Source organism: Gnatocerus cornutus, chromosome 3, assembly GCF_029298725.1.
Source record: "Gnatocerus cornutus isolate USDA-ARS CGAHR chromosome 3, icGnaCorn1.1, whole genome shotgun sequence".
Taxonomy (NCBI): Eukaryota; Metazoa; Arthropoda; class Insecta; order Coleoptera; family Tenebrionidae; genus Gnatocerus; species Gnatocerus cornutus.
In genome coordinates this window covers 20738079-20765833 of record NC_142235.1, presented here as the reverse complement: position 1 = coordinate 20765833, position 27755 = coordinate 20738079, and the positions used below count along the sequence as shown (strand labels likewise).

The 27755-nt window shown below is 44.3% G+C and overlaps 6 protein-coding genes and 1 non-coding gene across 12 annotated transcripts; 4 read left to right on the top strand and 3 right to left on the bottom strand.

Moving 5' to 3' along the window:
* Window positions 1-85: 85 nt before the first annotated feature.
* LOC148178032 (tetratricopeptide repeat protein 28) lies at window positions 86-8039 on the bottom strand. The gene is made up of 7 exons (XM_088032886.1): window positions 7831-8039; window positions 4642-7489; window positions 2521-4522; window positions 2207-2477; window positions 1870-2162; window positions 466-1821; window positions 86-421 (listed from the first exon to the last, which is right to left on the bottom strand). The coding sequence occupies exons 1-7, from the start codon at window positions 7852-7854 to the stop codon at window positions 214-216; spliced, it is 7002 nt and encodes a 2333-aa protein (XP_087889012.1). The 5' UTR covers window positions 7855-8039; the 3' UTR covers window positions 86-213.
* Window positions 8040-8481: 442 nt separating this feature from the next.
* LOC148178031 (small integral membrane protein 12-A) lies at window positions 8482-9104 on the top strand. Its single transcript, XM_088032892.1, has 2 exons — window positions 8482-8864; window positions 8912-9104. Exons 1-2 carry the CDS (start codon window positions 8735-8737, stop codon window positions 9040-9042), a joined length of 261 nt encoding a protein of 86 aa, XP_087889018.1. The 5' UTR covers window positions 8482-8734; the 3' UTR covers window positions 9043-9104.
* A 20-nt stretch (window positions 9105-9124) lies between these two features.
* LOC148178030 (BTB/POZ domain-containing protein 9-like) lies at window positions 9125-11845 on the top strand. 3 transcript variants are annotated; one of them, XM_088032889.1, is made up of 9 exons: window positions 9125-9193; window positions 9568-9741; window positions 9783-9915; window positions 9967-10220; window positions 10266-10799; window positions 10849-10967; window positions 11323-11411; window positions 11458-11669; window positions 11718-11845. In XM_088032889.1, exons 2-9 carry the CDS (start codon window positions 9598-9600, stop codon window positions 11751-11753), a joined length of 1521 nt encoding a protein of 506 aa, XP_087889015.1. In that variant the 5' UTR covers window positions 9125-9193; window positions 9568-9597; the 3' UTR covers window positions 11754-11845. The 3 variants fall into 3 exon arrangements, with proteins under 3 accessions (XP_087889015.1, XP_087889014.1, XP_087889016.1); XM_088032888.1 differs by lacking the exon at window positions 9125-9193 and having other exon boundaries at window positions 9511-9741; XM_088032890.1 differs by lacking the exon at window positions 9125-9193 and having other exon boundaries at window positions 9637-9741; window positions 9793-9915.
* An 82-nt stretch (window positions 11846-11927) lies between these two features.
* Window positions 11928-15728, bottom strand: LOC148178029 (putative fatty acyl-CoA reductase CG5065). 4 transcript variants are annotated; one of them, XM_088032238.1, is made up of 9 exons: window positions 15541-15728; window positions 14152-14481; window positions 13862-14113; window positions 13672-13817; window positions 13517-13626; window positions 13246-13438; window positions 12390-12626; window positions 12082-12339; window positions 11928-12029 (listed from the first exon to the last, which is right to left on the bottom strand). In XM_088032238.1, exons 2-9 carry the CDS (start codon window positions 14362-14364, stop codon window positions 11942-11944), a joined length of 1497 nt encoding a protein of 498 aa, XP_087888364.1. In that variant the 5' UTR covers window positions 14365-14481; window positions 15541-15728; the 3' UTR covers window positions 11928-11941. The 4 variants fall into 4 exon arrangements, with proteins under 4 accessions (XP_087888364.1, XP_087888365.1, XP_087888363.1 ...); XM_088032239.1 differs by having other exon boundaries at window positions 14152-14294; window positions 15541-15726; XM_088032237.1 differs by lacking the exon at window positions 15541-15728 and having other exon boundaries at window positions 14152-15518.
* A 689-nt stretch (window positions 15729-16417) lies between these two features.
* On the bottom strand, window positions 16418-17109 carry pr (6-pyruvoyl tetrahydrobiopterin synthase purple). Its single transcript, XM_088032200.1, has 3 exons — window positions 16919-17109; window positions 16789-16868; window positions 16418-16743 (listed from the first exon to the last, which is right to left on the bottom strand). The coding sequence occupies exons 1-3, from the start codon at window positions 16978-16980 to the stop codon at window positions 16454-16456; spliced, it is 432 nt and encodes a 143-aa protein (XP_087888326.1). The 5' UTR covers window positions 16981-17109; the 3' UTR covers window positions 16418-16453.
* A 914-nt stretch (window positions 17110-18023) lies between these two features.
* On the top strand, window positions 18024-26745 carry LOC148178026 (uncharacterized). The gene is made up of 5 exons (XM_088032199.1): window positions 18024-18109; window positions 20109-21036; window positions 25476-25659; window positions 25706-25867; window positions 25914-26745. The coding sequence occupies exons 2-5, from the start codon at window positions 20110-20112 to the stop codon at window positions 26681-26683; spliced, it is 2043 nt and encodes a 680-aa protein (XP_087888325.1). The 5' UTR covers window positions 18024-18109; window position 20109; the 3' UTR covers window positions 26684-26745.
* Window positions 25348-25419, top strand: TRNAT-UGU (transfer RNA threonine (anticodon UGU)). Its single transcript has one exon. It is a non-coding gene; the product is annotated as a tRNA-Thr (tRNA).
* Window positions 26746-27755: the final 1010 nt, after the last annotated feature.

The following is a 27755-nucleotide window of genomic DNA, read 5'->3' as shown; positions in this document are numbered from 1 at the left end:
TGTTTGAAATCCCGATTTACACAACTAAATTTTTGAAAGAGTCGCCCAAGTTGCTTTCGCCCGTGACTGTAGAAGAAAACTCCACTTCCAAAGAATAAGAACTCTTTATTACCTTACTTAAGTACATTTATTGCAACAAATCACAATGCACAAATAAATAAATCGCTACATTTATACACACTTCGTGTCTCTCCCACCCCAATCAGTCTCATCTTAAGTCGCTTTGCTCTTCCTCTGCGACGGCATGGGAGGATGCAGCGTCCTCACCTTCGCATTCGGCTTCTTCTTGTCCCCAGTATGATAACACTGATTCTTATAACTCGAGCAATTCGAATCAGCAATGCTCCTGCCATCGCCTTCATCTCTTCGCGACATCTCCGAGAAAGGCGACAACCTCTTCGGCTCCTCCTTCTTAACATCCCTGAAGAACAAAACTGAAAAACTGCCACTCAAAACGAGACTCACCTCAATCCTTTCTTGTTCTTCACCTCTCGCTCGAGGATGTCCGCCGTGGTGAGATCAGAGCTTTGGATTTGCTGAAGACTTCCACCATCGGACATCCACGGTTTCGTCACTTTCGTCTTACACCCGCAGGCCTCCGACTTGCACCGAAGACACTGCTTGAGTTCTTCACCGGACTCCTCCAGAATCCCCAGAGTGATCTTCTCGAGGACGCTACCATCAGTCTGAGGGGCGGAGCTTGAAGTTTGGTTGAGGAGGAGCTTAGAGAGGGGCGGAGCCAACCCCAGACCAATGTTACGCTCATGGTACACCTCGGAGATGGTTGGAGTGAGCTCGCGGTTAATATGCCGAAGCTGCGTCGCCAAAATAGTATCATGAAGAGTCGTTTGGTTCTTCGCCTCGCTCTTTGTGAGCTCCGGAGGCTCGTCTTCCAGCGGCTTCTTGTCGTTGAAGTACAGCAACCTCTCGTTCGCAGGAAGCGTTTCTTCACTAGGAAGAGTGATGGGTTTGCGTTGACCCATGATGGTCTGAGCCGGGCTGAGCTCGGTGCGCACGCTCAACCGGTCAAGAGTTGACATGGCGGTCCTCGACTTCCTGTACTTCCGGGTGAAGAGTTTCGCCTCCATCTTCTCCAATTCGCTGTCGGAGCTGTTCTCGAAGACACGTTGAGGTAAGTACGGTGTTAAGTCCACCAGAGGCTTCGCTCTGGAGGGTGGTAACGGCGGCATCTGCGTCTGGCGCCGAAGAACGGTAGCGTGGCCATTATCCCAGTCCGTTGCGGAACTCGCGGAACTCGAACTATCCGGTCGGTGCTCTTTTCCTTCACTCTGCGAGTACAAGTTCTTGATGCGCGTCTGGTGCGCCAGCGAGAGCGCCATCTGACTCTCCGGAAGAACTGGAGGACTTGGAGTGAAAGCATCTGTGTCTCTTATGTTTTTGCGTTTGGTGTCCAGAAGCGGCTTCGTGGTGTCTGTGGGGTTGGCCGTCCGACCATCCGGTTCTCCACGTCTGCGCACATAGCTAGTGAACGCGCCACCCAACCGCTTGGTCGGTAAAACAGTCCGCGCGAACGTCGGAGGAACTCTTGAGGGACGTGGTGACTTCGGGAGTTCGTTGTCAGAATGCGAGAAGTCGTTGTCGACGGACGCCAACGACTCCAAGCTGCTGGAGGAGTCAATAGTCAGACTCTTCGGGGCTTCCTGGGTGTCGAAGAGCGCCAACAGCGCCTGGAGGGTGAACTGGATGTTCCTCCGACTCGCCTGTTTTCCAGTTCTCAAGGTCACTTTGTCCTGCCCCACGTCCGTGAGGTCAAAACCTAGAGACGCCAACAGTTCGTGGCAACCGGGGACTCTCCAGAGGCTAAAACTAAAGAGTTAGAGGTGTTAAGAGAAGCAGAAGGTTACCAACCGGACGTTGAGCGCCACCTCCACGCTTTCGCTGTCGGTTAGTTGAGTCAGCGCCGATTGGATCACGCCGATGATGTCATCCGCCACGTCTGCATTGAGTGTTAACTTTGACAGCGCCTGGATGGAGGTGTTGGTCAAGCCCAGAAGAGCCTGAAGACTCGCCGAACATTGGGTGAGACGCTCATCGGGGTCGGATTGGGGGAAGAAGACGCTGCTGGGGATACCGTTGGAAGCGGGTTCAAACCGGAAGCCCACACTCATGAGGAGTTCGCGCCATCCACTCACCGAGCCCACCTGCAAGAAGTTTCTAACACCTCCACGCGACTCTGCCAGTTTACCTTATTTTCTATGGACTTCTGTGTTGTGTACATGGCGTTCTTCTGCCCTCGGTGGATCCTCTGCAGACTCTTCTCCACCAGGTGCAGCGTCACCCTCAAAGCGTCTCTACACTTCTCAGGAACTTGAAGAAGTTCGCAGAGTGCTTGTCCCATCATCGCCACTTTGTTGGACAGCCTCACGTTGACTCCCACCAGGAGGAAACCAGCCCAGTTGGCAGGATGGGCGAAGTGCTTCGTGTGCTGCACCGTCTGCATGGCCTCCGCTAAAGCTCTGAAGAGGTGTTAAGTGAAGAAACGACAACTAAGAAACTTACTTTGCGGCTCGAGTCCCTTGAAGCATCGCCGAGTAAAACGCGCGAAGAAGAATCTTGGAAGCGGTTTCAGGGACTGGCCACAGCGACACCAGCACCGCCTGGGCGCCGGCTGCTAGGAGAGCGCGCACTAAAGCGACGAGTCCGTCGGAGGTGGCCCAACCTTGCTGGTCGCGGGTGTGCGAAGAACTCACCACCACCAAGCGAGCTGACAGGCGCAACGAAAGAATATCAGCGGCGCTTAAGAGGAACTCGGAGAGCGGCGGCAGCTCAGCCGTGGTGGACATCTCGCTTTCCTCCTCTTCGGAGGGGTCCGTCATGTACAATCTCTTCTGGCTCTGATCCAACACCTCCGCAGGGCTTAACACTAGTGAAGATAGCTTCCAGGAGACGTGGGTGGAGAAGTGGACGCACTCCGCTTCTTGGATTTGATTGAGGATTTGCTCCTTGGTCGCGGAGCTTCCTAGCAGAACTTGGGCTTGGAGGAGTTCGGCGACCATCGTGGCTTCTTGTTCTGCTTGAGGAATGTCTTTCCAGCCCCAGTGTTCGGTGACGGTGTTCGGGAGCTTGGGGTTGCCAACAATTAGCCCTCGCACTGCTTGGTCGTCTTGTTTCCTGCTGCGGCCTCCGCGGAGCGAAGAGATGTTAGGGACGATAAGAAGAGAGAATCTTTCGCAGAGGTACTCGGAGTTCTCGCTGGAGGACCGAAGAACTGGAAACGGCACCAAGTACAAATCGCCTTCGAGGACCAAAATAAGTTCGCGGCGGTTGGTGTTCTCCTTCGGAAGAAACTCCTCGAAGGGTTGGATAAGAAGAGTGTAGAGAGCGTGGATACAAGAAGGTCCTTTCCATGACTGACGTGTTGGAACTCTTGTGGAACCTTGAGCACTCGCGCTGGACCTGGTGCTGCCTTGGAGAGACGCAACGGACCCTCCGACGCTCCCCAACGAAAACAAAGAACTGAGAGAGTAATTACTACTGTTGAGGAGGTGCTGTCGGTTGACCATCCTCAAGAACCCGCTTCTTTCATTAAGAGTGTCATCGGAATACTCCTCGGAGATGGTGGAGCACGGAGACAACTCAACTCCTAGACTATCCCGGACGGAAGTTACCAGTTTCTCCAAGACTCCGGTACCACTGGGAACTTCACCTTTCTCTTCTTCTTCATTGAGGGCCTTCGCGTGGAACTTTACCACCCCCTTCGTCGGTACAATCAACCACGCGTACAAGAACCCAGCTGCGACGCTGTAGTACAAAACTGACGCTCTCTGCCTGTTGACGATCTCTTTGATTTGCTCGAGGTTACCACTGTTGAGGTCGTCGAATTTCTTCTTGACTTTGCTCTCGCTGACTTGGCGCTCCAGCAGCAAGTCGACAAACGCGCGATTTCTTCCTCTTTCCGCCACCACCAGAGCCTCCTCTTGGCGGTTTAACCCCACCAACACCCTCTGCAGAACCTGGTAACTCGAAGTCTGCAGCTCAAACAGTGATAATTTATAATCCGGAGTGTTCCTAGCCTCTCTTCGGATCGTCTCCAGGAGATGCGTCGCTGCTTCTAACTGTTTCTGCGCGCCCTCGAGATCGCCGTTGGACCACAACGTCAACCCCAAACGATTCCTGATGCGCGCTTCTTCATCCCGCCGCCCAAGAGCTTCCGCTATGCAGAGGCCTTGTGTCAAGTAAGCGACTGCTTGAGTGCGGTTACCCAGGAGTTGGTGGACGCGCCCCAGAGAACTGTACGCCATGGTCTTTGCCAGTTGGTCGTTGGTGCTGGCGGCAATCTGCAGGTGCTGTTCTTGGTAACATACCGCTTGTTCGAGGTTTCCAAGAGCTTCGTGAACCGCGCCGAGGTTGCCGTACGCGCGGCTTTGCAAAACCGGCATTCCGAGCTGTTCGGCGATGTCGAGGTCGTTTTGGTGGTAGCGGAGGGCGGTGGTGTATTCGCCCATTTGTTGGTAGACGGTGCCGAGGCCGCAGATGGAGTCGGCTTCCATGATTTTGTCGTCTGAAACGGAGAAAATAACAGTTTTATTAGGATTTATTCAGAGAGTTCAATGCTAGGTTCGCGTGCTAACCCATCATTGAAGTCTCCAGGAATTTCATTGAAATAAAGCTTCCACTTACTTAAATCTCTGGCGATGGCTTTTTGGTGGTCCAAACAAGAAATCGCCTGCTCGAGGTTCCCCAAGTTCGCATGGAGTTGGCCTAATTCTCCATAAGCAGCGGCTTTGGCGTCGGGATTGGCTAGTTCATGCGCCACCACTAGTCTCTTCTCCAGACACACCAGAGCTTGCTGGAGGTTACTGAGGGCTTTCTGTGCTTGTCCAAGTCCCCGGTAGGCGCGCTCCTGGTCCCTAACACTCTTCAGTTTAAGTGCGATGGCTAGGTATTGTTCGTGACACTTGGCGGCTTCTTCAGGGTCACCCAGAGCGTCGTAACAGTCACCCAAATTCCCAAAAGCTCTTCCTTTGTCCAACTGAGCCGTGGAGGAGCTCAGTCTCTCCAGAGTCGCTAATTGTTGTTCGAAGTAACCAATAGCGTCTTCGTAGTGCGCCATGTTAAGTCGCGCGATCCCCAGGTTACCATAAGCTTGGGCTTCCACCGCGCAGTCTTGGAGCTCTTGAGCTCTTTCCAATTGCTCCTGGTAGCATTTAACAGCGTGGGTGTAGTTCCCAAGAGCCATGTGCACGGCTCCCAGGTGGCCATGAGCGCGGCACTCTCCGGAGAGTTCCGACATTTCTTGCCGAAGAGTTAGTTCTTGAGTGTGGTAACCAAGGGCTTTATCCAGGCGTTTTAGGAGTCGATGGGCGATACCAAGAGCTCCGCAGGCGGCGGCTTCCATCCCTCGATCTCTGTTGCTTCGTGCGAGGGCCAACTGCCGATGGTACATCTTCACGGCTTCTTCGGTTTCTCCCATTTTGATGAGGACGTCGCCGATGTTCCCAAGAGCGCGGAATTTCCCGGAGAGGTTGTTGGTCATGTGGGCTATGGCGAGGAAGTACTTCTGGCACTCGAGGGAGGTTTCCAGTTGGGCGAGGGCCAAATGCGCCAACCCCAGGTTGCAGTAGGCGCGGCCCATGTTCATCTTGTCCTGGAGGTCCTTAGCGAGGGCTAAATCTTGGTCGTAGTAGCGAACGGCCTCTCGGTAGTTGCCGATGCAATAGTGCGCATACCCCAGGAAGTGGCAGGCTTTGGCTTCGCCTTCCACGTCCGCGAGTTCTTGAGATAACATCAAGTACTGCTCGTAGTAAGGAATGGCTTCCGCGAACTCCGACCGCGAGCTCAAACAGTTGGCGAGGTTAAGAAGCGCGCAAGCTTCGCCAGCGGTGTCTTTGAGCTCTCGCGCGATCCCCAGGTGGGCGCGGTAGTGGAGAAGCGCCATGTCGTGGGCTCCAAGGGCTTGATACGCCACTGCCAAGTTCCCATGGGTGCTGGCTTCACTGCTTCGGTCATGCACCTCCTTGCTGATGGTCAATTCTTGCTTGTGGTACTTGATGGCGGACTCGTAAAACCCCGCCGCTGAATACGCGTTGCCGATGTTTCCGTACGCGCGGCCCATGCCTGCTCGATCCTGCAAATTTCTCGCGATGGTCAAGTGGGCTTGGTGCAACTTCAACGCGGCGTCATACTCCCCCAGCAGCTGGTAGACGATCCCTAGGTTGGAACACGCGCGGCCTTCCCCGACTTTGTCTCGCGTGGCTAAGGCGACATCGAGTTGGCGCTCGTGCCACTGTTTCGCTTGGACGTAGTCTCCAGCGCAGCGGGCGGCGTGTCCAAGACCCGCGTAGGCCCTGGCTTCCACGCTCTTGTCGCCGATGGCTTGGGCTAACCTGAGGACCTTCTCGTGGTAGACTATCGCTTGGGCAAAGTTTCTTTTGTAGTGGTGACTAGAACCGAGGTTGGAGTAGGCGCGCGCCTCCTCCACTTGGTTACCGAGGCGTCGCGCGATGCGCAGATGTTGAGTGTGGCAGTCCACGGCGGAATCAAAGTCGCCCATGGCCAAATACACCGCGCCAACGTTGCCAATTTCGCGCGCTTCTTGAAGACGATCCCCCATCTGCTTCACCAGCTGGACGCACTGCTTGTGGGAGGCGAGGGCGTTGGGGTAGTCGCCGATGGCTGTGTACACGTGACCTAGAGAAGTGAGGGCGGCGGCCGCCGCCTGCGTGTCTTTGCACTTCATCGCGAGGACCAACTGGTAGCGGTGAGCAGTCAGAGCTTCTTTGTACGACCCCTGGCTGAAGTACGCCGAGCCTAAGTTACCATGAGCTCTGCACTCGCCGGCGGTGTCGCCGAGGCTCTTAGCGATGGCGAGGTCTTGCTGCATGTACCCGATGGCTTTGTCGAGTTGGTTGAGCGCCCAATGGGCGGAGCTCAACGCGCTGAAGACCGACCCCCTCAACTTCAAAGAACACGAACCGATTCGCAACGCCGCCTCCAGCACCGTCACCGCCGAGTGGTACAACCCGGCAGCCAGCAACTCCTGGCCGACCACGGAAATCAACACGAAGGGGCTCTGGTCTAGCTTCATCACCTCCAACTGCTGGAACGTGGGCTCCAGGTGGTGCCGAAGAGGCGATTTGATCGACGCCTCCACTAATCCCGCAAGAAGTTGTTGAGACGTCGGGTCTTGCGCGAGACCTTGACTGAACGCGGCGAGGGCGTCGCCATGGCGGCCCAGACACTGGAGAGCTACGCCTTGGCGGTAGTAGGCTTTCGGCCACGTAGGGCAGAGATCCCTAGCGGTTGTGGCATCCTGGAGGGCTTGGGCAAAAAGGCCTTGTTTTAATTTGGCGGCAGAACGGTTGGAGTAGAGGATGTGGTTCGTTGGGTCGAGCTGGAGGGCGTCGGTGTAGAGAGCGACGGCGGTGGCAAAGTCGCCATTTTGGCAAGCTGAGTTCGATTGGCGGACTTTCTCGAGGAAGAGCGCACGGTTGGCGGCCGGAAGCTCAGAGGTGCCTTCCGGTTCCACCTGCAAAATGGGAAAAATGTGAAAAGTGGAGCGGCGGCGGAGATTTCAACGGTGGGTTCGTCGCCTAGCCCTTGAAATCTCCCGGAAAAACGCGAAAATTCGCGAAAAATATTCGAAATTTATTATTACGAAGAGTGTAGGGACTCAAACAACGAGTGCAGAGCGAAATTTTGACAATTGAAAAGACTAAAAAAAATATTTTTGACAATTTATTACCAAAAATACAATAAATCTGTTTTTAACATTTTAGAACAAATCCCAGCCGGGGTCATGCCCGAACTCACGTTGAAATCACCGAGCTTTGGCCGGATTCCTCCCCTATAACCTAACTTTCCACCTACCTCTGTGAAATCCCTGTGCGACATGTCTCCAGAAATCTCCTTTTTCGCACATCCTCACTCAAAATCACTTTTAATTTTTAAAGCACAACCGTAGCAGGCGTATCAAAGTCGCTACATCGTGGTAATAAAACAAACACGAACCTGTCAACCCCAGCCAGCTTGATACCTCCGATTTTAACGATAATTTATCAAATCGTCGGAAACAAGTGCACAGTATCTAACAGTTATTTACCCGCATTCTTCGGGACGCCATATTGGAATGCAGGTACGAAATGGGCGGATGGGTGTTCCACCGCGGTTGAGAAGGTACCATAGCGTGGAAAGCGGCGGTAATTTACGAGATTTACCTCTCAGGTCGAAGCAACTCTCAAAAATTAACACGAAAGTTATGTTAAGAAGTCTTAGACTCAACTCAAACCAATTCAAAGCTGTTTTTCTGTGGTGGAGTTGCACACTCTCGTTGCAATTGACCTTCAAAGAAAAGGAAATAGACAATAAGAGAAAAATTGGTAACATGGAAATTGTCCGGTGAACTTGAGGAGCGAGGTGAGGTCACTATTAATCTCGTTATTTATGGACCCACGATGCCACGATAATTATAGCCTTTCGGTTCTTAAGATAGAAGATAACATATTTTCACACGATGGTAAATCCCGTCAAGAAATGAACCCGTGAGACAGCCAACGATGGTCAAAACAAGCAGTTCGCTCGGAAAAAGAACAAATATCCTTCTTGAGAACTGGAGGGACTTTTAACAAAGAATATTTAATTGTGTCTAAAGTGTAGGCAACCAACTATACATCGCGGAACTTAACGAGTCTGTTACTAGATGGCGGCACTTCTGTCACTTTTTTAATTTAACCTCAAAAACTTGCGTGATTGCACAGAGCCGCAATCGAGTGAAATGTGGCCTATTCTTGTCCGAGCCTTGCGGCAATACGCCCCTGTAATCACCCTACCCTTCGCTGCAATTATTGGGGTTATAGGTTACAATTTGGAGAACTTTCTGTCTGATAAGTACACACCTTACAATGGTGAGAAGTCTTGGTTTGGGGCTTTTCTAATCAAATAAGTGTTGCAGATGCAATCAAGGACTCGCGGAGTGACAGGCTCTTCACCGACGAGTCTCTGGAGGACGCCGCCAATGTTGAGAAGCTGCGTTACAAAGCCAACGTCTTAGGAACTAACGTGTCGCCTTCTTTGGAGAATTAAGACTGTTTAGTGGAGGAAATGTCTGTGATAATGTTGAGTTTTGAATAGAGTCGTTCCTAGTATACTTGATTTTTTTTTCAAGGACGAATATGTACAGTAAGACCCGAAAGTAACTGGTGGAGTTGTAGGCGCCATTTTCCCAAAAATTTAGGTGTGTAAACTGGATTTTAAACAAAACGAAGTAGGCGGAGCGATTATTACGGTAGTCTTAACAATGAAATTAATAAAACAAACGAAAAAATTGACAATAATTATTGCTAAAAGCTGAAACTAGCTAGAAAAAAGCTGAGACGTCCTAATAGTAGTAGTAAAATGTCAGATAAATAATAGCTTGGTCGCGACTGTATTAATTTTTAACCCGCTGTACAGTAAAGACAAAAAATTGGAATTGTACTTGTATGACTGGTTGCATACTCGACAAACTCAGTGCATTGATCACATTAAAACCACTTTCCACGCGTCGCAATTCTTCGTATTTCTTATCTACGGGTAATAAAACTTTACTATCAGTAAAAAAATTATCAGTGCAGCCACCAAAATCCCCGAAAACTGTGAATGATGGCACAAGAGGCCCCACCCGCCGAAACCCCCTCATTTCCATGCCACAATTTCAACGAAAATATGGCGCAGTTTGTGATGAGCCCCCGTTTCGCCGACGTTCAATTCGTAATAGGTGACGCGAAAATATGGGGCCACCGAGTGAGTATTATCAGTTTTCTTATCTTATCACAAAAAATTAGGTTATTTTAGCTTCTCGATCGAGTTATTTCGATTCGATTCTGTCAGAGTCCGAAGTCCGGCCCTGCCCTCAGGAAATCGCACTCGACGTGCCATTGGCCGCTTTTGAAAGTTGTTTGACGTTTGTTTACTTGGGTAACTTGATCAAAATCTGGTATCAATAATAATTATTACTTGTTGTGACAGGTCACGTGACGATTCCACGTGATGCGCAATTGGTTGCTGACATTCTAAGACTCGTGCGTGAATTCTCTTTGGGGGCCTTAGAGACATTTCTGAGTGACCGCTCGGAGTCGTTTTTAGATACTCTGAATGTTTGCGGAATTTTAGACGCCGCAATTTCGTACAATTTCCAAGAACTGAAAAAGAAGTGTCTAAGATGCATCGAACGGCACACTGAAGAAATCGTTAAAAATGCCGCTCCCCTGACATTGTCTCAAGTAAATCACCACCAATAATCTTCATTTTTTGACGGATATTTTCAGCCAGCTCTGATTGCCGTACTGACATGTCAACACTCCTTGTCAGAAATTGACATATTTGACGTTGTGTCAAAGTGGTGTCAAAACCACACAGACACGGACAACTTGGTCAAAAGTTGTGTCACCCTGTCAAATTTCTCGCGGAATGACCTATTGAAGATAGTCTGGCCTTCTAGACTTTTCGAAGAGTCACAATTATTGTCTGTTTTGTCAAACTCTGAAAACGATGGCAACTTGATTTTGGACGAAAATATAGCTGCTTCATGTCAAGTTATTTCCGGGCACCAATCGGACAGTCATTTCGCTTCCCATGGAGTCAACGGAAGTATTATTGTTAAACTTGATCAAATTTACATGATCAATCATATCGGGATGACTCTACCGGATCATGAGAAACGGTACTTTATTGAGGTGTCACGTGACAGGAAGAATTGGGTTAGAGTCATCGACCATTGCGATTTTCCCTGTCGTTCCCTCCAAAATCTGTATTTTAGCCAAAGAGAAACACAGTTTATAAAAATAGAAGGGACAGGTGAAGTGAGTCAAGTGGGGTTAAACCAATTTTTGTATTCATTTGTTTTGATAGTTTGAGATTGTGTCGTTTGGAGCGTTTTTCAAAAATGACACGCCATCTATCGTCGACGGAATAGTTCGGCCAAAATGCAACGTTGCCACGTTGGAGCGCGGCGCCATTTGCATCGAAGGGTACGTTCCACGTTAGAATACAGTGGCGCCAAATTCAAACAGAAATGGTTTTCATCTTTGTAACTAACTTTTTGTGCCGCTCGCATTGTACTAGATCTGAACTAGTTCGGTCACTTTGGACTTCTGTCAATAGTGTCACTTGTCAAACGTCTAAATTGTCAATAGAAGTTGAGCCAGTTTTATCCCACGAACAGTTGATAATTTAATTTTAAGTATTGTGAGGTTATGTAACCAACGTTCCAATCATTATCTTCATGAAGCGGCATTTTTTAATTTGTAATCATAGCCGACTAGATGAAAGCTTTTTTATGGTGTCGCTGCTGAATTATCCTGGTTGTCATTAACACTCCCACAGGAATGATCCCGAGGGAATTCTTAACGGCGACCCCAACAACTCTCCGTCGTGGCACAGAATGGGAAAAGACTACATTACGATACAATTAGGTACACCACTTTTTCCAAATTTTTTTTTTATTAATTTTTTTTTTAGCTCAACCTTTTGTCATTTCTTCAGTTAAGTTGTACTTTGGCTATGTGCAAAGCGCCAAATATCGAATCGAAACTTCCGTTGATAAGGTAAATTGGGACGTTGCTGTCGATAAATCAGATCAGTTTTATACCATGTGGCAAGAAGACACGTTTTTGGAACGCCCTGTGGTTTTTATTCGTATTGTTGGTTTAACACGGAAGCTGTCACTATTGGTAAGGAGCGGATTTTGTAATTAATTAGCTTTGATGATTTAATTTCAGAGTAAATTCTATTGTTATCATTTTGAATGCATGTAGTGTGGACGCATTGCTCACATTCAAACCATTTTTTATTTTTTTTTACCAACATGATGTAAATAAAGAGTAAAAAAACTACGTTTTATTCATTATCATGCATTTTTATTTTTTATTCACTTTTCTTACTCAAAAAAATAATTTCTTCTAACTAAAATAAATTTATTCTAAGCACCCCTGTACAATACAATCTAAAAATAATTAGCAATCGTCTGCAATAAATAGTAAAACACTCCAAACATCGCCAAGATTTTGACGGCCCTGTCAATGAACCATAACCTAAAATCAGTCCGGTGTTACCAACCTTCTTCTAAAAAAAAACCCAACTTACATCCTCAACCGCCGTTTCGCTATGGTTAGATTTTCATCTTTTTCATGAAGAAGGTACCTTCGGACCCCCAGAGCACACTGTGTGAAATACTCCTCAATATCAAACCCCTTAGAGTCCAACTTGAACATTTTTCTTTCTGTATTATTAAGATAATTCCTCACAATCTGCATATTATCCTTCCTAAAATCCCATTTCCTGTTAGCATAATACTCGAAGACTTGGTACCCTCTGAGGATGCGCTTCTGGACTCGTAACAAACTGTAACATTTATAAATAAGAAGTGTACTGAGTTACTCAGAATGACTTACAAAGGTCTGAAGCCGAAGAGAAGAAGAATCGCGTCGATGAACAGCGCCGGAAGTAACTGAAAGAGGATGAAGTTGAAGGTGTGGATTATTTGGCTGCTCGTGATGTTACCGCCTGGGTACCATAAGGTCCAATCGAAGGCCACTTTGTCGATTATTATTTTCTTTCCCACCTCGAGGACTTCGCCGAAGGTTACTTTTATCTCGTCGGTGGCTGTGAGGTTGTAGACGCGGCGAGATCTGGAAAAAATGTTGTACTCAACAAGGATTTTCGAACCTTCAAAATTTTGGCCCTCTGGCGACTAGCCGAAATTTTAAACGGCTCTAACTCAGTTATTTGTTGACGTATGGGAAAAATAAGGGTATTTTTGGATTCAGCGCAATATTCTGCGTTAAATGAGTTCATATAGCTCAAATTTCCTTAACTAATAAAGGAGATATTGACCGAAAATCATTTTTTGAGGGTGATTTTAGGATCATTTTCAAGACGCTGTTTCGGGGCGAAAACTGCATTTAGTATTATTGAATTATATATCCATCGAAAGAGGAGCTCGAGATCTATCGACTGGCCAAATTTCAGATCGATCGGGCAAATAGTTTACGAGGGGCGATCAGAAACGTGTGATTCACAAAAGTTTCATTTAGAGTAGGTTTTGAGAAAATTGACGCCAAAAAAAATTTTGACATTTGTCAAAACTAAAAAAACCCTAAATAAAGTTTTGTAGATCACGCGACACTGTTGATTGGCTGTGACAGATGGGCGTGCGCTCCCACCGCCGAATAAAAAACACGCGGCTCGTTGATTGGCTGTCGCGGAATTTCGTCCGCCAATCAAAAATTAGTTAATAAAAGAACGTACTTGTGTGTTACGTAATCGTAGGCGCTGCATATCAAAGCGTTGGCAACGCAATCAACGGAAACGTAATCGGCGAAATAGTCTTCTCTCCCATGCATGGTCCTGATGACTCCTTTCCCAGCGCCCAGAAGAAGCCCAGTGGGTCCATTAACATTGTCTATCCAACCAGGCAATGGGTCTTTCCACACTGGTATCACTGAAATTGATGGATGATTACAGCAAGCTTTCTCTTTCGTCGCTCCCAAAATTCTTGCGTCATTGTTGCACAACTCACCAGCGGAAGGCCTCTGGATAATAACCGGAAGATCGTCCATCTGTTCGATGATGAGGCCTTCGCCTAGAGCTTTGGTAAAGGTGTACGTATTCGCACTACTCCCCCGAATCCTAAAACCACGTTCAATAACCGTGCAAAAGACCCGGAGGACTCACTTCGTGGCGATGACGTCCAGAGTCTTCTCGTCCATCCACTGACACATGTCGATGATGCGGTGCGGGTCGCTCGGCGGAGGATACGTCTTCTCGAAGAGCGTCTCTTGGTTCTCCTGACAATACGCCGTGGACAAGTGACAGAAGACCTGGAAGCCGCCATGAGCTCTTCGCCGTGTCTCCAGCGACTTACCTTCAAGTTCTTGCAGGCTTTCGCCAACTCCAGCATGAACTTCGTCCCGCGGACGTTGATCATCACCGACTTCTTGAAGCTCTCGTCGAATTGCACCGTCGCCGCCGAGTGGTAGATGATCTCGACTTCTTCAGTTAACACTTTTTTGTCCTGGGGCGAAATCCCCAAGTCCTGCACTTCGACATCTCCGCAGATGACCTCCACTTTGTCGAAGACGCCCTTCCCGACCTCTTTCTTCACTAAATCAAACAGCTGAGGACACTTTAGAACCACTCTTAGTGCTAACTCACGGGTAAATCGAAGATGGCCTGAAGACGTTCGGTGGGGTTTTGGCCTTTCTTCGTCCTCATCAACACGTAAATCTTCCGGATCTTCGTGCACCGCAAGAGTTTTTCCACGAGAACCTTCCCCAAGAACCCACTAGCACCAGTCACTAGAATCGTTTTGTTTGTAAAAAAGTTGGTAACCCTGTTGGGTTCCGGATTGTCGATTAACTGCACCATTTCTAATGAAGAAATGCTCCTGCTGGTGCTGATCTGATATTTAAACTTCCCCCTCTTTGAACCACTTTTACCAAATTTAACTCATCTTTATTCAGCTTGGGGGAAAAACTGAATGGACTAAAAAATCACTGAATTGTTACGTCAGAAGAAAGTGAAGATAGCTACAGGGTAATCACGTAGAAATTTTGGGAAATATGGTTAGAAAGCCAAAGTAGGCGCTGAAATTATGATTTACGCACTAATCGCGGTGGCTGCGGCGACTCGCGGTTTTTTTCACAGCCTGCCCGGACCCAACCGCTGTTTTCTCTTCATTTGTTTTAATTAAAAATTAAATTTGTTGATTATTTTAAATTTGGCGCTCATTTTTTTTTTATATTCAATTGTCTAGTCGTAGACAAAATCAAAAGGTGTTGTTACACTCGGATGATTTTTTCATCCTAATGCAATAATAGCTCACTTTACGTACTCAGTAACGAATATAACGCGTGATCCACGAAAGATTTACGTAGAGTTGGCTTTGAAAAAATTGACGGCGAGACAAAAATCTGACAGTACTTTGACATTTGTCGTTTAATTTATTGTCAAAGAATGGAGGTTATGTCAAAACTAAAAAACCCAAAATAAAGTTTTGTGACAAATTAAATACAAAACTTTAAATGGTCATAACGCAGTTAGTTTTTGTCGTACGTCGATTTTAAACATATTTTTGGAATCTGCGTGAAATTTTGCGTAAAATGAGGCCAAATAACTCACATTTGCTCAAAAAATAAGCGAGGTATCGACGGAATTAGATTTAGACAAATGGTTAGAAAGCCTTAGTAGGCGCTGAAATCATGATATACGCACCAATCGCGGTGGCTGCGGAGACACGCGTTTTTTTCACAGCCTGCCCGGACCAAACCGCTGTTTTCTCTTCATTCGTTTTAATTAGAAATTAGTGGCTTCAAGGTGATCAAAACGATTTTTAATTGAAATATATTTTACGATCTGGCAGTTTTATGAATTAAATTTGCAATCTGAATTACAAAAAAACTTAATTTTTGATTCACCACTTCTGATTACGAAAACCGACAATTACACCACTCGAGCAATTAAGTGGCTTCAATGTGAACACGAGCACTCGCGAAAAATTAATTATTAATTACGCCAATCGAGTTAGAATAATTGCCACTTTACCTTGTCCTTGAGAGCTTTCTCTAACACGTTACACAACACTAATAAAATAATCTTGCAGAGTAGATTTTACTAAAGTAATTGCCAAATTACGAAAGTTACATAAACTAAATTTTCAGACATTTGAAATAAACCAGGTCGAGAAAGAAAATTGTTTTTATGTGTGGAATGTAGCAAAAATTATATACAGGGTGTGTCACTTTCATTTTTATTCATGGAGATGCAGAACGGAGGCAAAACGTGACACTGCTCCACTTTAATGAGTTATATAAAATTGTGTCACTCTTATCTAACGCTTTTGGTAATAATTTGGCATTAAAATTCTCATATTTCTAAGACTGTAAAAATGTGTTTTATGTTGAAGACTTGTGTAAGAATGTTGTAGTAAAGACGGAGAAAGTTTTTTAGTCGTTTTCCAAGTTTCCTTAAATCGATAAATTATTATTTTTGTGATCACATTAAAACCACTTTTACACAATTTTTGGGACACTGCAAATCTTTTTTTTTTTAACTTACGTTTAACACGTGTCACGCAACGTAACATTGAATTCCGGGTGAGTTTTTATCGAAATAAATCAGGCAGGCCATGAGATTTTTTCCAACTCAAAATGCAATATCCGAAACTTTAATCGCTCATAACTTAGTTATTTCTGGACCGATCTTAACGAATCTCTCGTTTTTGGATTCTGCGTGAAATTCTGCGTAAAATGAGCATCAATACTTTAATATTGCTCCAAAAATAAGCGAAATATCGACCAAATTAGATTCGAACAAATGAAATCCAAAGGTTGCTTTGTCTTTGTTCGAAATTTTTTTTTAATTATCGCCTTATCAATTGATTTGTAAATTCGGGTAAAAAATAAAGAAAAAACACAAAAAGTGAATAAAACAAACTGTATTTAATAAAAAAGGAGTATCAATAATTGGTCCCTTCTCCCCTGAACTTTACGCTATTATTCTCCGTCTCGAACACCTCAACTTCCGACAACAACTCCGGCGTCTTCATCGCCCCCTTGAGCCCCTCCCAAATAAAAACACAGACATTCTCCGTCGTGCTTGGTTTAGTCTTAAAAAACTCAACATCTCTATCCAGGTTCTTATGGTCCATGGTCTTCATGATCACCTCCTCCATGTCCTTCTTCAGATCCGCGATGTTCATCACCATCCCCGTTCGGGGGTCAATTTCCCCAAAAACCGACACTTTGACTAAAAAGTGAGGTTATGATAAACCCACATTTGTAAAAAACAAACCAATGTAATTGTGACCGTGGCCGTTGACGTTGTTGCATTTTCCGTAGACTTCCGCGTTCTCTGAGTCGCTCAAATGGGGGCTGTAACATGAAAAAAAGAGAAATGTGAGGTTAGGTGAAATGGGGGCTACCTGTGGAGGCGGTGGCAAGCTGAGAATGTTATGCGGCGGGACAAGTGGGCTTTGGGGGGCATTTTTTAACGGGTGCGGAAAAAAGAGACTTTATCTATTATCTACTTTCACTAAATTGCGGTTTTAGTGGGTTGCATAGGCAACCAACATGGCGCCAGTGTCTGGAAGTTGCACAATTAAAGTTGCTAATTCTAAATAATTGACACAAATTGAGTTATTAACAAACGTGGAAACAACAAACAAATGGAATTATGACAAAATAATGCAACATTGTGTTAATATTATAGGGTAAGTTTTGTTTATTACAGTTTTCTTTCTGTGTTTTAGCTTAAAATGTATAGGTGGCGCCACTAAAATAAAATAGGATTTTCTTTCTAAAGTAAGTTTTGTTGGCTCTACTTGTTGTAAAAGTTAATAAAACGTATCAGACAGAAGAAATAAGAAGATAAAGCAGATAAAACGATAATAAAATGGCAAAAAATGGTGTCAATAGAAAACGACGATTTTACGGGAAAAGGAAATGATAAAAAGACGTAAAAAGCTTGTTCTGATTCCCATGGTGTTACTGTTATCATATTTTTATGTCTAAGATGAGATTAGACAATTTGGGAAAAATCAAATGGGCAGAGCTGTCAAAAATGTGTACTGTCAGTTACCATTTTGTGGTTGCAACATACAGAAATTTTCCCCAGTTTAGAGCCACCCAGGATGTAAAGAAATATTTAATTAAAATTTTAAATAAATTATTTCGGGGTCACCAGAAACCCAACCGACGTAAAATTTCGATATAAATTCCATTTAACGGGCCATGGCTTGCTTGAATTTCCATAATTTAAAAAAGTAAACAGAACGCCACTGGTCACTAGAATTTAAAGTCCTCAAGTTGTCATTTAGTTCTTTTGTCCGATTTTTCCCCATCGACACACATTTACGAATTTTTCTCTCTCTCTTGATCGCTAAAAATAAATAAGAAAACCGATAATTGCATCTTCCTTTGCCCCTCCACTTTCGAGCCAATGTTTTCAATTTTTGCCCCACATTTACCATTCGTTCACCGTCCTCGATAGCGCGTGCAGAACTCTTTTAACACTGCGAAGAAAATGTGAAGTTTAAAGTTTGTGTTGGTGATTTTTACGCGCGAATTTTGGGGGAATTGTCGTGGAAGTACAGATGGATTTTCGGCGCTAAAAGGTAAAATTAAAAAACTCGATTTTACGAAACTGTTGCGACTTTAATTGGATGATTACTGAGGTCACTACGATTAAGAAATGCGGATTTTTATTAATTAATTGAATTAAACGCTTTTTTGGTTTCCTAAATCAATAGTGCCATGAAAAGTATTGTTTGTTGGCCTTCACTTGGGCGAAATGGGACAAAACCTCTCTTTTTGCATCACACAAAAATCTATGCGTTTTTATTGGCCCTTATCAACCAATAAAAATCCGTGATGTTTTTTAGCGTGTGATTGGATTATCCTCGGACTAATGGCATTGCATTTCGGGATGCTCCAATGAGCGCCCAATTACGTGAGCGAATTTTGAGAAGCAACCACATCAAGCAGGCAAAAAAACAAATTTTTCACCGCAGCCGCCTATGTTCCCCCAAAGCCCACTTAATATTATTAAATTTTTTTTGTTTATCCAACACGTCACTTTCTTTTCCGACAAAAAAACTAACCGGACACTGACCTTTGTTTTTCCGTTCTTTCACTTGTACTTTTCCAAAGGGGACAAATCGGGTGATCCTGTTAGCGCAAATTAAATTATCACCTGGTCGCATCTTATCATCACGTAGGCTTTGAATAAGAATTTGTTTAGTAGGCGTCGCCCAACGCAACAATTAACAAATCAACTTTCAAAGCCAACTAGATTGTCATTTTTCGAACGGTTATAGAGGTCACGTGCCGGAAACCCGATCGTGTTGTCATTTAAGGGATGAAAAAACCCCAGACTGCGAGAAACCGTTGTGAATTCGATCAAACGCCGCATTCCAGGCGTGCCAACATAACGGAAATCCGCGGAATGAAACCATATTTCCGAACAAAAGGGCAACGCGCTGTTCAATTGTTCATGGCATATCTTGATTTTTACCAGTGTTTGATTTATTGGACTATTGACCTTGATTTGATCAAGTAGGTTGTGAGGAAACATCTTTTGATGACGGGGCCAAATCTTATTGGAACACTTTAGAAAAATCAAGTCGTTTCCGCTCTTTGGTGCGGAAAACTGACCTAGCCAAGAAAAAAATGACAGGATATTTGCAGTTAATGATAATGGCTAATGACATTAATAAGCAAAAACAAAGTAGGCTATGAGTCGCAGGAAATTAAAACGTCAAGCGGGTTATAGAAAACTGATCTGGTTGCGATTGGTGCAATACGAGCCAATTAGATTGAAGTGCTGTCATTTTTCGCAAATCAAAATCTGCTTTCGCTCGTAATGACATAACAGCGTTTTCGAAAACGTCCAATTAAATCGCGTTTGTCCCCAGTGAAAGTGCTGATTAGCCGAAAGCGAATCTCCACCGATCAATTAACTTCAAAGAAAGGCCCACGTGGTTTTTGCCATATTGACATAATCCATAATTCGGTTCCTCGCTTTATGTGTACTCATGGATGAATCCTGTTCGTCGATTGTTTTGCGTTTGCGGAACGCCACATCAAGTCAACCTTGAAATTCTTTCAGCCTTACCCAGATGGTTTGATTTCGTTTTGCTCAATGACCACCGGGAGAAAAAATTGATTTTGCGCCTACTGCGATGGATGCTACTTTCACTCTTGCCACAGCGTGCTATGGAAAGAAAAGATAGAGATAAGAAATTTGTTTTGTTTTTTTACATGTCGTGACAGGAACAATTGGCAACTGACGTGTTGACAGATAATACAATGTAGTTGCGTAACTAGGCAATGTCATAGCCTACTATATCGAAAATTCAGCACAGCCTTTCGCAGGCAACTAGATTTCTTGCCTCGGTGTTAAAATCGCGTTATCTTATTAACACCGGCAACTGTTTCAGTTGAGTAACTGGCACCATAATAACCACTCAGAACTAACATTTCAATTTTTTCCAAAGCTCTCGTGATTGTTGTAATATCACGTTATGTAACCTTTATTAGGTACTGAGAACCAATTAAAAACGACTTAACTTACATCACCTCACTTTTGACAAGAATCTTCATTTTTCTCTTCAGGATGCTTCACTACACCAACGAGCAGCTCGCCTCCCTGGTGGCCTTGCCCATCGTCACCATCCTCCTCGTCTGGACCACCGCCATCTTCCAGCGCAACCGCAAATCGTGGGGGCCCTACGACATCCCCATCGTTTCGCTCCTCATCTTGAGCATCATCAGGAACCTCACCATCCTCACCTACACGCTCTTCGTGACCTTGAATCAGAACACCATCGACGTGGACTACTGCAGCGTCATCGTGTGGATCTTCAACTCCATTCATACTTTCCAAGCGAGCTCTTTAACAACGTTGGCGCTGATTGGCCTGTTTTCTGTCAAACTCCACCGAAAACAGCAAAATTTGCGCCAATTTTTGACGTCCACCCACGTGATCTACCACTTGTTTTGTTTGACGACGTTGTGCGCATGTGTCGGGGTGGCCGCCATCTTGGCTCAGCATGATAGAAGCGCGAATTTCAAAAATTTCACGGTTTTTGAGACGAATCCGTGCAAATTCATGCCGTTTGACTTGGATATCAAATTCAACGTGTTTATCATAGTTTTACACGTGTTTTTGGGAAGTGTGTCTACAATCGCGTTTATTGTCACGTGTTTTAAACAACTGAAGATCAAACGTCAAGGTTTTGACTACTTGAAAAAGTCAAATTCGGATTTGAGCGACTTGAGTCTGGGCAATGAGCACAAGAACTATTTCGATACTTATACTATACATAGAGGGAGCCACCCGTTGGAATACGAGGGACAAAACAACAACATTGTGTGGAACAGTGACGTTTCGAACATTTCCACGACTGTGAGCTCCACCAATAGCAGGCGGCCGTGCATCGCCCAACCGCCAATCAAAAACGAAAAGGAATGCAGGACCGGACTGGAAACCATTCACCCCGTTCTGATAGTCTGTTATTTGTTCTATCATCTACCACTGATCGTAAGTAGTTTTCAAACTTAAGTTAAGTAGGACGAATGGCGGATAATTGCGTGAGAAAGAAGAAATGTCATAAAAATGGTAAATGATGTAGGAGGAGGAAGACACACCTTCCAATTATTTTTAACATGTAAATCAAGATTCCATATTTGTGAGAGGTCAACATACTTGAGAACATTGACGGGTATTGAGATAAAAACTGTTTTAGCCTACGCTGATGACAAAAAATCATGTCAATTGAGGTTATTTCGGCTTGAACTTGTTTTTCCATGATCACGACTCCTTGATTGTTGCTGAAAAATCCAAATTTTCTTATTTAAAATTGGATTTCATGGCAGTTTTTTCAGTTCTTTCACCGTTTTCTAAATTCCGTTCAACACCATCTGCTACTAATTATAATTAAACATCATTTTTTGCAGTAATTCCGACAAATTTTTCGTTCAATTAACCTCTGACACTGAAAGTAGAAAATCCGAGAATTCAGGTTTGGCCAGTTTGCTCTAAAAACAAAGTGGGCTTTGAGAAAATTGACGTAAGTCGAGAAAAAAATTGACAGTACTTTGACATATGTCATTTGATGTTTTTTTATTGTTTTTCGATATATAATTGACTATGGGGTTACAAACGATAGATTTTCGTACAAGCATTCAGGTTATGTTAAAAAAAATTCACTCACGTGACTTCTATGTGTGCCTCTCACTTCCAAAGCTTCCCTAAATAAAAATTTTGTGACGGTTTAGGTTGCAATTGTCTACTTTGACAGCTATTTCGTTATTTAAGGTTAGAATCTTGAGAAATAAACTTTAGGTTGGCATCATTGTCTCCCCAGAATTTGACATTTGTCAATTTTGACATGAAAATTGATGTCTATCAAGGCTACGTAATTAATTAGTGTTCCTAGTGCAGTAAAATCTTCCTTAATGCTGTTTTAAAACTGTAAGAAACAAAATTAATTTCAACAGATTTGCGTTGACAGAACTTACGCGATCGTCTTTTGAACCCTAAAACCCAACTCACATTGCTAAAACACACGATCGTCTTTTGCACCCTAAAACTCACACCGCCATGTGGTTGCAACAAGAACGAATTACACGATAGAAATTTTAAAATTTGTGAGTTTGGGTGAACATTTGCAACTTTAGGTAGGTAGGCATCCTTAGAGTGTAATTTATCTTGTGCTGTTCCACTGTACGGTGTTCTGTCAAATTCACTTTCTGTCAATGGTGTCACTTGTCAAATGTCAAAATCGCCATTGGGAAAAAATGTAAACAAAACAGAAAAATTCGGAGGTTAAGTCAGTTTTATCCTTCAGCGCCCCAGTTCTGCCAATCAGTCTACCTACAGTCGGTCTAAGTCGCAAATGTCCACTTTGACAATAATTTTTTTACTTAAAGTTGGCATCTTGATTGTCCCCAGAATTTGACATTTGTCGATTTTGACATGAAATTGGTTGTGTGTTGAGGTTATGTAATTAATAAGCGCGAGCCTTTAAAGATGTTCATAGTCAAGTGAAACAAATTGAATTACACTTAACCTAATTCACGTAACACCACCATTGCAACATTTCCAACAGGTACGAATTACACGATGAAAATTTTAGAACGACCCTGGGCGGACAGTTGCAACCTAAGCCAACTGTAGTAATTTTTGAAAAGTTTTTTGGGGTTATGTAACCAACTCTACGGAAATCATAGTCGACTAGATGAATTTTTTTGTCAAAACGTTTCGGCGCCCGTTAATTATCCTCAGGAACAGGCGTCACGGTGAAAGAGAAAGAGGAAACTGATGTCGCATTTCCGCTATCTCCGGCATTTTACGGGACTAATTACGAGAAAAAAAAGAAACTGTTTCTTATCTTTTTCCGAAATTTTCCGTTGTCCTGGAACAATGTGTGTGAAAACCTGACAATAGAAAAGCGCACAACCAAGGCCGCCTATTTCAAGCAAGGTTGAGGGGGATTTTCTCACGTCGCGTTTCCACATTAATTACATTTAGTACCAACATACCAAAAAAAAAACAGGCGAATTTCGTTTGTTCCAAGGCCGCCCACGAATCTAATACATTTTTAATTTCGCAACTGCTCGAACCGGCTTGTACCATCTCAAGGTCAAAAGGTGTACCATCCAGGTCATTCCGTGCGCTGGAGGCAATGGGTCAGAAGTTTATGCCGAGGTGTAAACCACAGGAAGCGGAATTTGGACGTTCTAATGGCGCCGTTTTGCTGGTAATTTGAGCAAAGGAGGTCGGAAAAATGGTGTTTAAAGTGGCGACAGCGGCAACCAGCACCATCCATCGATCGAAAAATCGCCACTTCCGTGCTATTGTGCGCTTTTCCCATTTTCACATTCTTCTCTAATTATGCACAATCGCTTAATCGTGATTGGCCATAATTAAATCTTTATTGATCTTAAACACAGGGTTTCATTAATTGGAAAGCTACACTGTAAAACGGCGTTTTCACGCCGTTAACAACAAGAAATCGCGCTCATTTAGCGCACTGAGCCGTAAATTTACAAATACAAACATGCGTAGGTACGTGGCCTTGAATTTCCTGGAAAAACTCAACGTGGACGACCTTGAACTAACCGGGAAAACGATTAGGCGCAATTTTCATTAGTATCGAGGTGGCTGCGGTGATGAAAACGACCTCTAGTTGTCATCAAAAAATTAAACAAAACACTGCGGGCAAATGTCGGTGGTCATGCATAAATAGAAAGTTCGCGGTGGAATGTTGGCAGCAATGGTTGTGTGAGACGAGGTTTGCCAAAAATTACTTCACTAATCGACTAAAATAGATAATTACTCTTTTGTTATATGTTGGTAACACTGTTATGCAGATCGAATTAGGTAGGCAGGGCTGCCAACAGACTATTTGGTTACCCAGAGTTAAATTTTTTTCATCGTTTGAGTTCAATTTGTTTTTGACAGCGTTTTGGCAAGAATCTAGTGACCTCATCTTGACATTAAACAGCCTACTGCTAAAACCATAAAATATAATATATGCTCGACAAAAATTTTATTTAGAGTAGGCCATGAACGAGAAAATGACAATAATTTAAATGTCAAATGTAATTAAGTCCTGTCAAACTTTTTTCGCACTCATAGCCTCCCCAAAATTTTGCGAATAACATGCCAGTAGCAAACAACGTCGCATCGCCTAAATTTATGACCATAACGTCACCCATTTATGGTTCAGAACGAGATTACTCATCGATCCAATAAAAAACAATAATGTCAACGCTCTGGTGATAATACCGGAAATATTTTCAGTCGGCACGCGAGGGGGCGACCGGAAATAAATACTGTAACCTTGAAAGTCGAGGGCTCTTGATTCACTAACTAAAACTTCCAATTGGTCGAAACCTTGATCCGCTGTTTTAATTGGTGCTCATTAAAACATTTGAGCAATGTCACGGCTGAGGTGCGTGTCAAAAATAATAATAAGACAAGAGAGCAGCGCCCAGGTGTGGCAACCTAACGTTGGTAGTTTGTACATAATTTCGAGCCTGAAAAAGGTACCATGATGGAATTCTTATGGTTGTCATGGGTTGGAACACCATATAAGGCAACAGATTCGTTCTTGACATACCTATTTGTTACTTTCGCCAAGCAGCGGTACTAAACCAAGAATTCCTTTTGTTTCGCCGTGCCGCCAGGAGTGGTCAATAAACGTGAAAGATCAGTTACGACTTGACATTTGGTAAAGGCAGATGCGTGCGGATTTTTTCAAAAAGAGTTCCGTTTTGGAACTGATGCGCCCAGTTCTGCCAACGTTAAATGTCATCGCACTCCATAAGAATACTTTTATAGTTAGAATTACGTTAATTAAATCACCGCAACGACATTCTTTACGTAACACAATGAGAGCACACAGTGGCGTAACGTGAAGCTGTATGCTCCAATAAATGGGAAATTCTGTTGGTATCGATGGTACTGACCCATGGCAGCCGCAAGCGTTGAAAGTACCATATGGGCATATTTCGCTGGAGCGAGAGTGTTTATAGATAAGTAACTGATCTGGATCAACTACAATGGGCGTGGGTTATGGTAGTGACTATGGGGCAATGTTAGAAAACGATGTGGTCTAATTAATTTAGAAACGAGTTGTATTGTTGGTTGCATCCATCCAGGCGTTGCGAGTATTTTTCCCGAAAATCATCGTTTTTCACCTAGTTCTTTTGTTTTTATTGTCGGTAGTAACTTCATATGTTGAAGTAAAAGAGAATTGGAGGCACAATGGCATTTTTACGCAAGAATTGTTGACCGGTGAAATGCGTCGGTTATATTCATGCGCGCTCGGCACACCTCGCGCAAGCCTCTTTAGCTCAGTGGCAGAGCACTGGTCTTGTAAACCAGGGGTCGTGAGTTCAATCCTCACAGGAGGCAACGTCGTGAAATTAGCAACACACTTTTTTTTCTTCATTTCGTACGTTTTCCTTCAGGTTTTGTGCATTTACCCGGATTTGGTGGCCCCATGGCCCATCGCGGGCGTCGCCCTCTGGCTGGGTCTAGTCCAGGACCTCTTAATCCCCATCGGATTAAGCATCGTCGACTCCCGATTCTGCAAATGGGTCTCCAACGTCTACAAGTGCTCCAAGAAGAAAGGCAGCGACAAGTTACCACATGGTTAGCCCGAGATATGAATTCGATTTTTTCTAATTGTGGTTTTCAGTCGGATTGGACGGAAAGTTTCGGCCCTTTAGCAGCGCTCCTCAGAGCCTCGAGGCGCCCCATAACCGCGAGCACCGGTTTCCCATCACCAACGGCTCTTTGTACACCAGCATCGACGGCCGCCTCCCGGTCATCCACAACTACAGGCGCCCCAAAGACCGAGGTGAGATTCTTAAATTCTTAACCCCATTATGATGGTGCTTGTTTAGTGCACAACCCGGAAATGCCGCACGTCCGCCGCCAAGACTTCTTCGAGTATCAACCGCCGCCGCGCCCCAAACCGCAGAGTTATTCCTGCGGCAGCTGCGAGGCGGATCTGTGCCCCAGTCACTCCAACCTCCACCACCTGAGCCCCCAGTATATGAACAAACAACTTAACTTAATGCAGCTGAAGAGAACCAGCTTAAGTCAGGACAGCGTCCGGTACATCCCTGAGGACTCTAGATTGAACAACCTCCGCCTGTGTAAAAGTGAAGACAGTTTAAACGGCCTCAAGTTCAAGTCCCGGAAGGAAACAAACGAGCAGATCTTAGACTACTCGAGTTCCGACGAATACGTCACCGATACCAACCAAAATTGCGACACGTTGAGCTCCAGGAGCTCGTATTCGATCACCACCGAAGCCAATTGCGACTTCGAGTTCTTCCAGAACAAAGAACAGTCGAGTGGATTTGAGAGTGAGGTGAAGAGACCACAAATTAAGTTGCAGAGGTCGAACTCTTATATGACTCTGGAGGACCGCAATAAGAGGAGTGGGAAGAAGTTGTTGAGATCCAACTCGAAGTTGTCGGACTGCACTCACAATATCCGGCACAAGATCAAGTCGGTTGAGTATTTGCCGAGTTCCAATGCCAGCACTGTCTTCATTGAAGATGTCTTCTATTTCAACTATCCGAACCAGAGGAAGAGGGGAGAGTCGAGGAACTACGTCGGAAGTGTACCTGATCTGAAGAAAGTCTTTATTTCTGAGTATATCTAAGTGTAAATGATGTAAATAGTCATGTAATCTTTGTAATTTGTAAATAAATTGGATAATATACACGGTGGCGTTGTTTTTATGTCATTCGCAGTTGGCTTTGAGAGGCGTTTGCATGTCGTAGCTAGCACCATCGCACGAGTTTCGACTAATCAAATCTCAATAATTCCGAAATGTGACAATTTTCGGACAAGAAATCGACATACGTTCAGATTCAAACTGACAGGAAACATTTTGAGGTTAAAAATGAACGCGTTAATTTGGATAATATACACGGTGGCTTTGTTTATATATCATAATTTGTAGTTGGTTTTGAGAGGCGTTTGCATGTCGTAGCTAACATCATCGAACGAGTTTCGACCAAACAAGTCTTAATAATTCCGAAATGTGACGATTTTCGGACAAAAAGCCGACATACGTTCATATTCAAACTAACAGAAAACATTCTAAGGTAGAAATGAACGCGTGGATTTAGATAATATACAGGGTGGAGTTGTTTATATATCGTGATTTGCAGTTGGGTTTGAGAGGCATTGATATGTAGTAGCTAACAACATCGCACGAGTTTCGACCAATCAAATCTCAATAATTCAGAAATCTGACGATTTTCCAAAAAAAAAACGACATACGTTCAGATTTAAACTGACAGGAAACATTTTGAGGTTAAAAATGAACGCGTTAATTTGGATAATATCCACGGTGGCGTTGTTTATTGTGATTCGCAGTTGGCTTTGAGAGGCGTTTGTATGTCGTAGTTATTAGCATCGCACGAGTTTCGACCAATCAAATCTCAGTAATTCAGAAATGTGACGATTTTCGCACAAGAAGCCAACATACGTTCAAGTTTAAACTGACAGGAAACATTTTGAGGTAAAAAATAAACGCGTTAATTTAGATAATATACACGGTGGCGTTGTTTATATATCGTAATTCGCAATTGGCTTTGAGAGACGTTTGCATGTCGTAGCTAACACCATCGCACGAGTTTCGACCAATCAAATCTCAGTAATTCAGAAATGTGACGATTTTCGCACAAGAAGCCAACATACGTTCAAGTTTAAACTGACAGGAAACA

Excerpts from the sequence above, each read along its gene's own strand:
- LOC148178029 (XM_088032238.1), bottom strand. The coding sequence starts at position 14,364 with ATGGTGCAGTTAATCGACAATCCGGAACCCAACAGGGTTACCAACTTT. Across the intron at positions 12,627-13,245 it reads TACGATTACGTAACACACAA|ATCTCGCCGCGTCTACAACC; the intron begins GTACGTTCTTTT and ends CATTTTTTCCAG. Across the intron at positions 12,340-12,389 it reads CTCTTCGGCTTCAGACCTTT|TTTGTTACGAGTCCAGAAGC; the intron begins GTAAGTCATTCT and ends TAAATGTTACAG.
- LOC148178032 (XM_088032886.1), bottom strand. The coding sequence starts at position 7,854 with ATGTCGCACAGGGATTTCACAGAG. Across the intron at positions 2,163-2,206 it reads AGAAGTCCATAGAAAATAAG|GTGGGCTCGGTGAGTGGATG; the intron begins GTAAACTGGCAG and ends AACTTCTTGCAG. Across the intron at positions 422-465 it reads AAGAACAAGAAAGGATTGAG|GGATGTTAAGAAGGAGGAGC; the intron begins GTGAGTCTCGTT and ends TTTGTTCTTCAG.
- LOC148178031 (XM_088032892.1), top strand. The coding sequence starts at position 8,735 with ATGTGGCCTATTCTTGTCCGAGCCTTGCGGCAATACGCCCCTGTAATC. Across the intron at positions 8,865-8,911 it reads TAAGTACACACCTTACAATG|ATGCAATCAAGGACTCGCGG; the intron begins GTGAGAAGTCTT and ends TAAGTGTTGCAG.
- LOC148178030 (XM_088032889.1), top strand. The coding sequence starts at position 9,598 with ATGATGGCACAAGAGGCCCCACCCGCCGAAACCCCCTCATTTCCATGC. Across the intron at positions 9,916-9,966 it reads TTTGACGTTTGTTTACTTGG|GTCACGTGACGATTCCACGT; the intron begins GTAACTTGATCA and ends TTGTTGTGACAG. Across the intron at positions 11,670-11,717 it reads CACGGAAGCTGTCACTATTG|AGTAAATTCTATTGTTATCA; the intron begins GTAAGGAGCGGA and ends ATTTAATTTCAG.
- LOC148178026 (XM_088032199.1), top strand. The coding sequence starts at position 20,110 with ATGCTTCACTACACCAACGAGCAGCTCGCCTCCCTGGTGGCCTTGCCC. Across the intron at positions 21,037-25,475 it reads TCTATCATCTACCACTGATC|GTTTTGTGCATTTACCCGGA; the intron begins GTAAGTAGTTTT and ends GTTTTCCTTCAG. Across the intron at positions 25,660-25,705 it reads CAGCGACAAGTTACCACATG|TCGGATTGGACGGAAAGTTT; the intron begins GTTAGCCCGAGA and ends TGTGGTTTTCAG.
- pr (XM_088032200.1), bottom strand. The coding sequence starts at position 16,980 with ATGCCCCCCAAAGCCCACTTGTCCCGCCGCATAACATTCTCAGCTTGC. Across the intron at positions 16,869-16,918 it reads GCTTGCCACCGCCTCCACAG|CCCCCATTTGAGCGACTCAG; the intron begins GTAGCCCCCATT and ends TTCATGTTACAG. Across the intron at positions 16,744-16,788 it reads CCACGGTCACAATTACATTG|TCAAAGTGTCGGTTTTTGGG; the intron begins GTTTGTTTTTTA and ends CTCACTTTTTAG.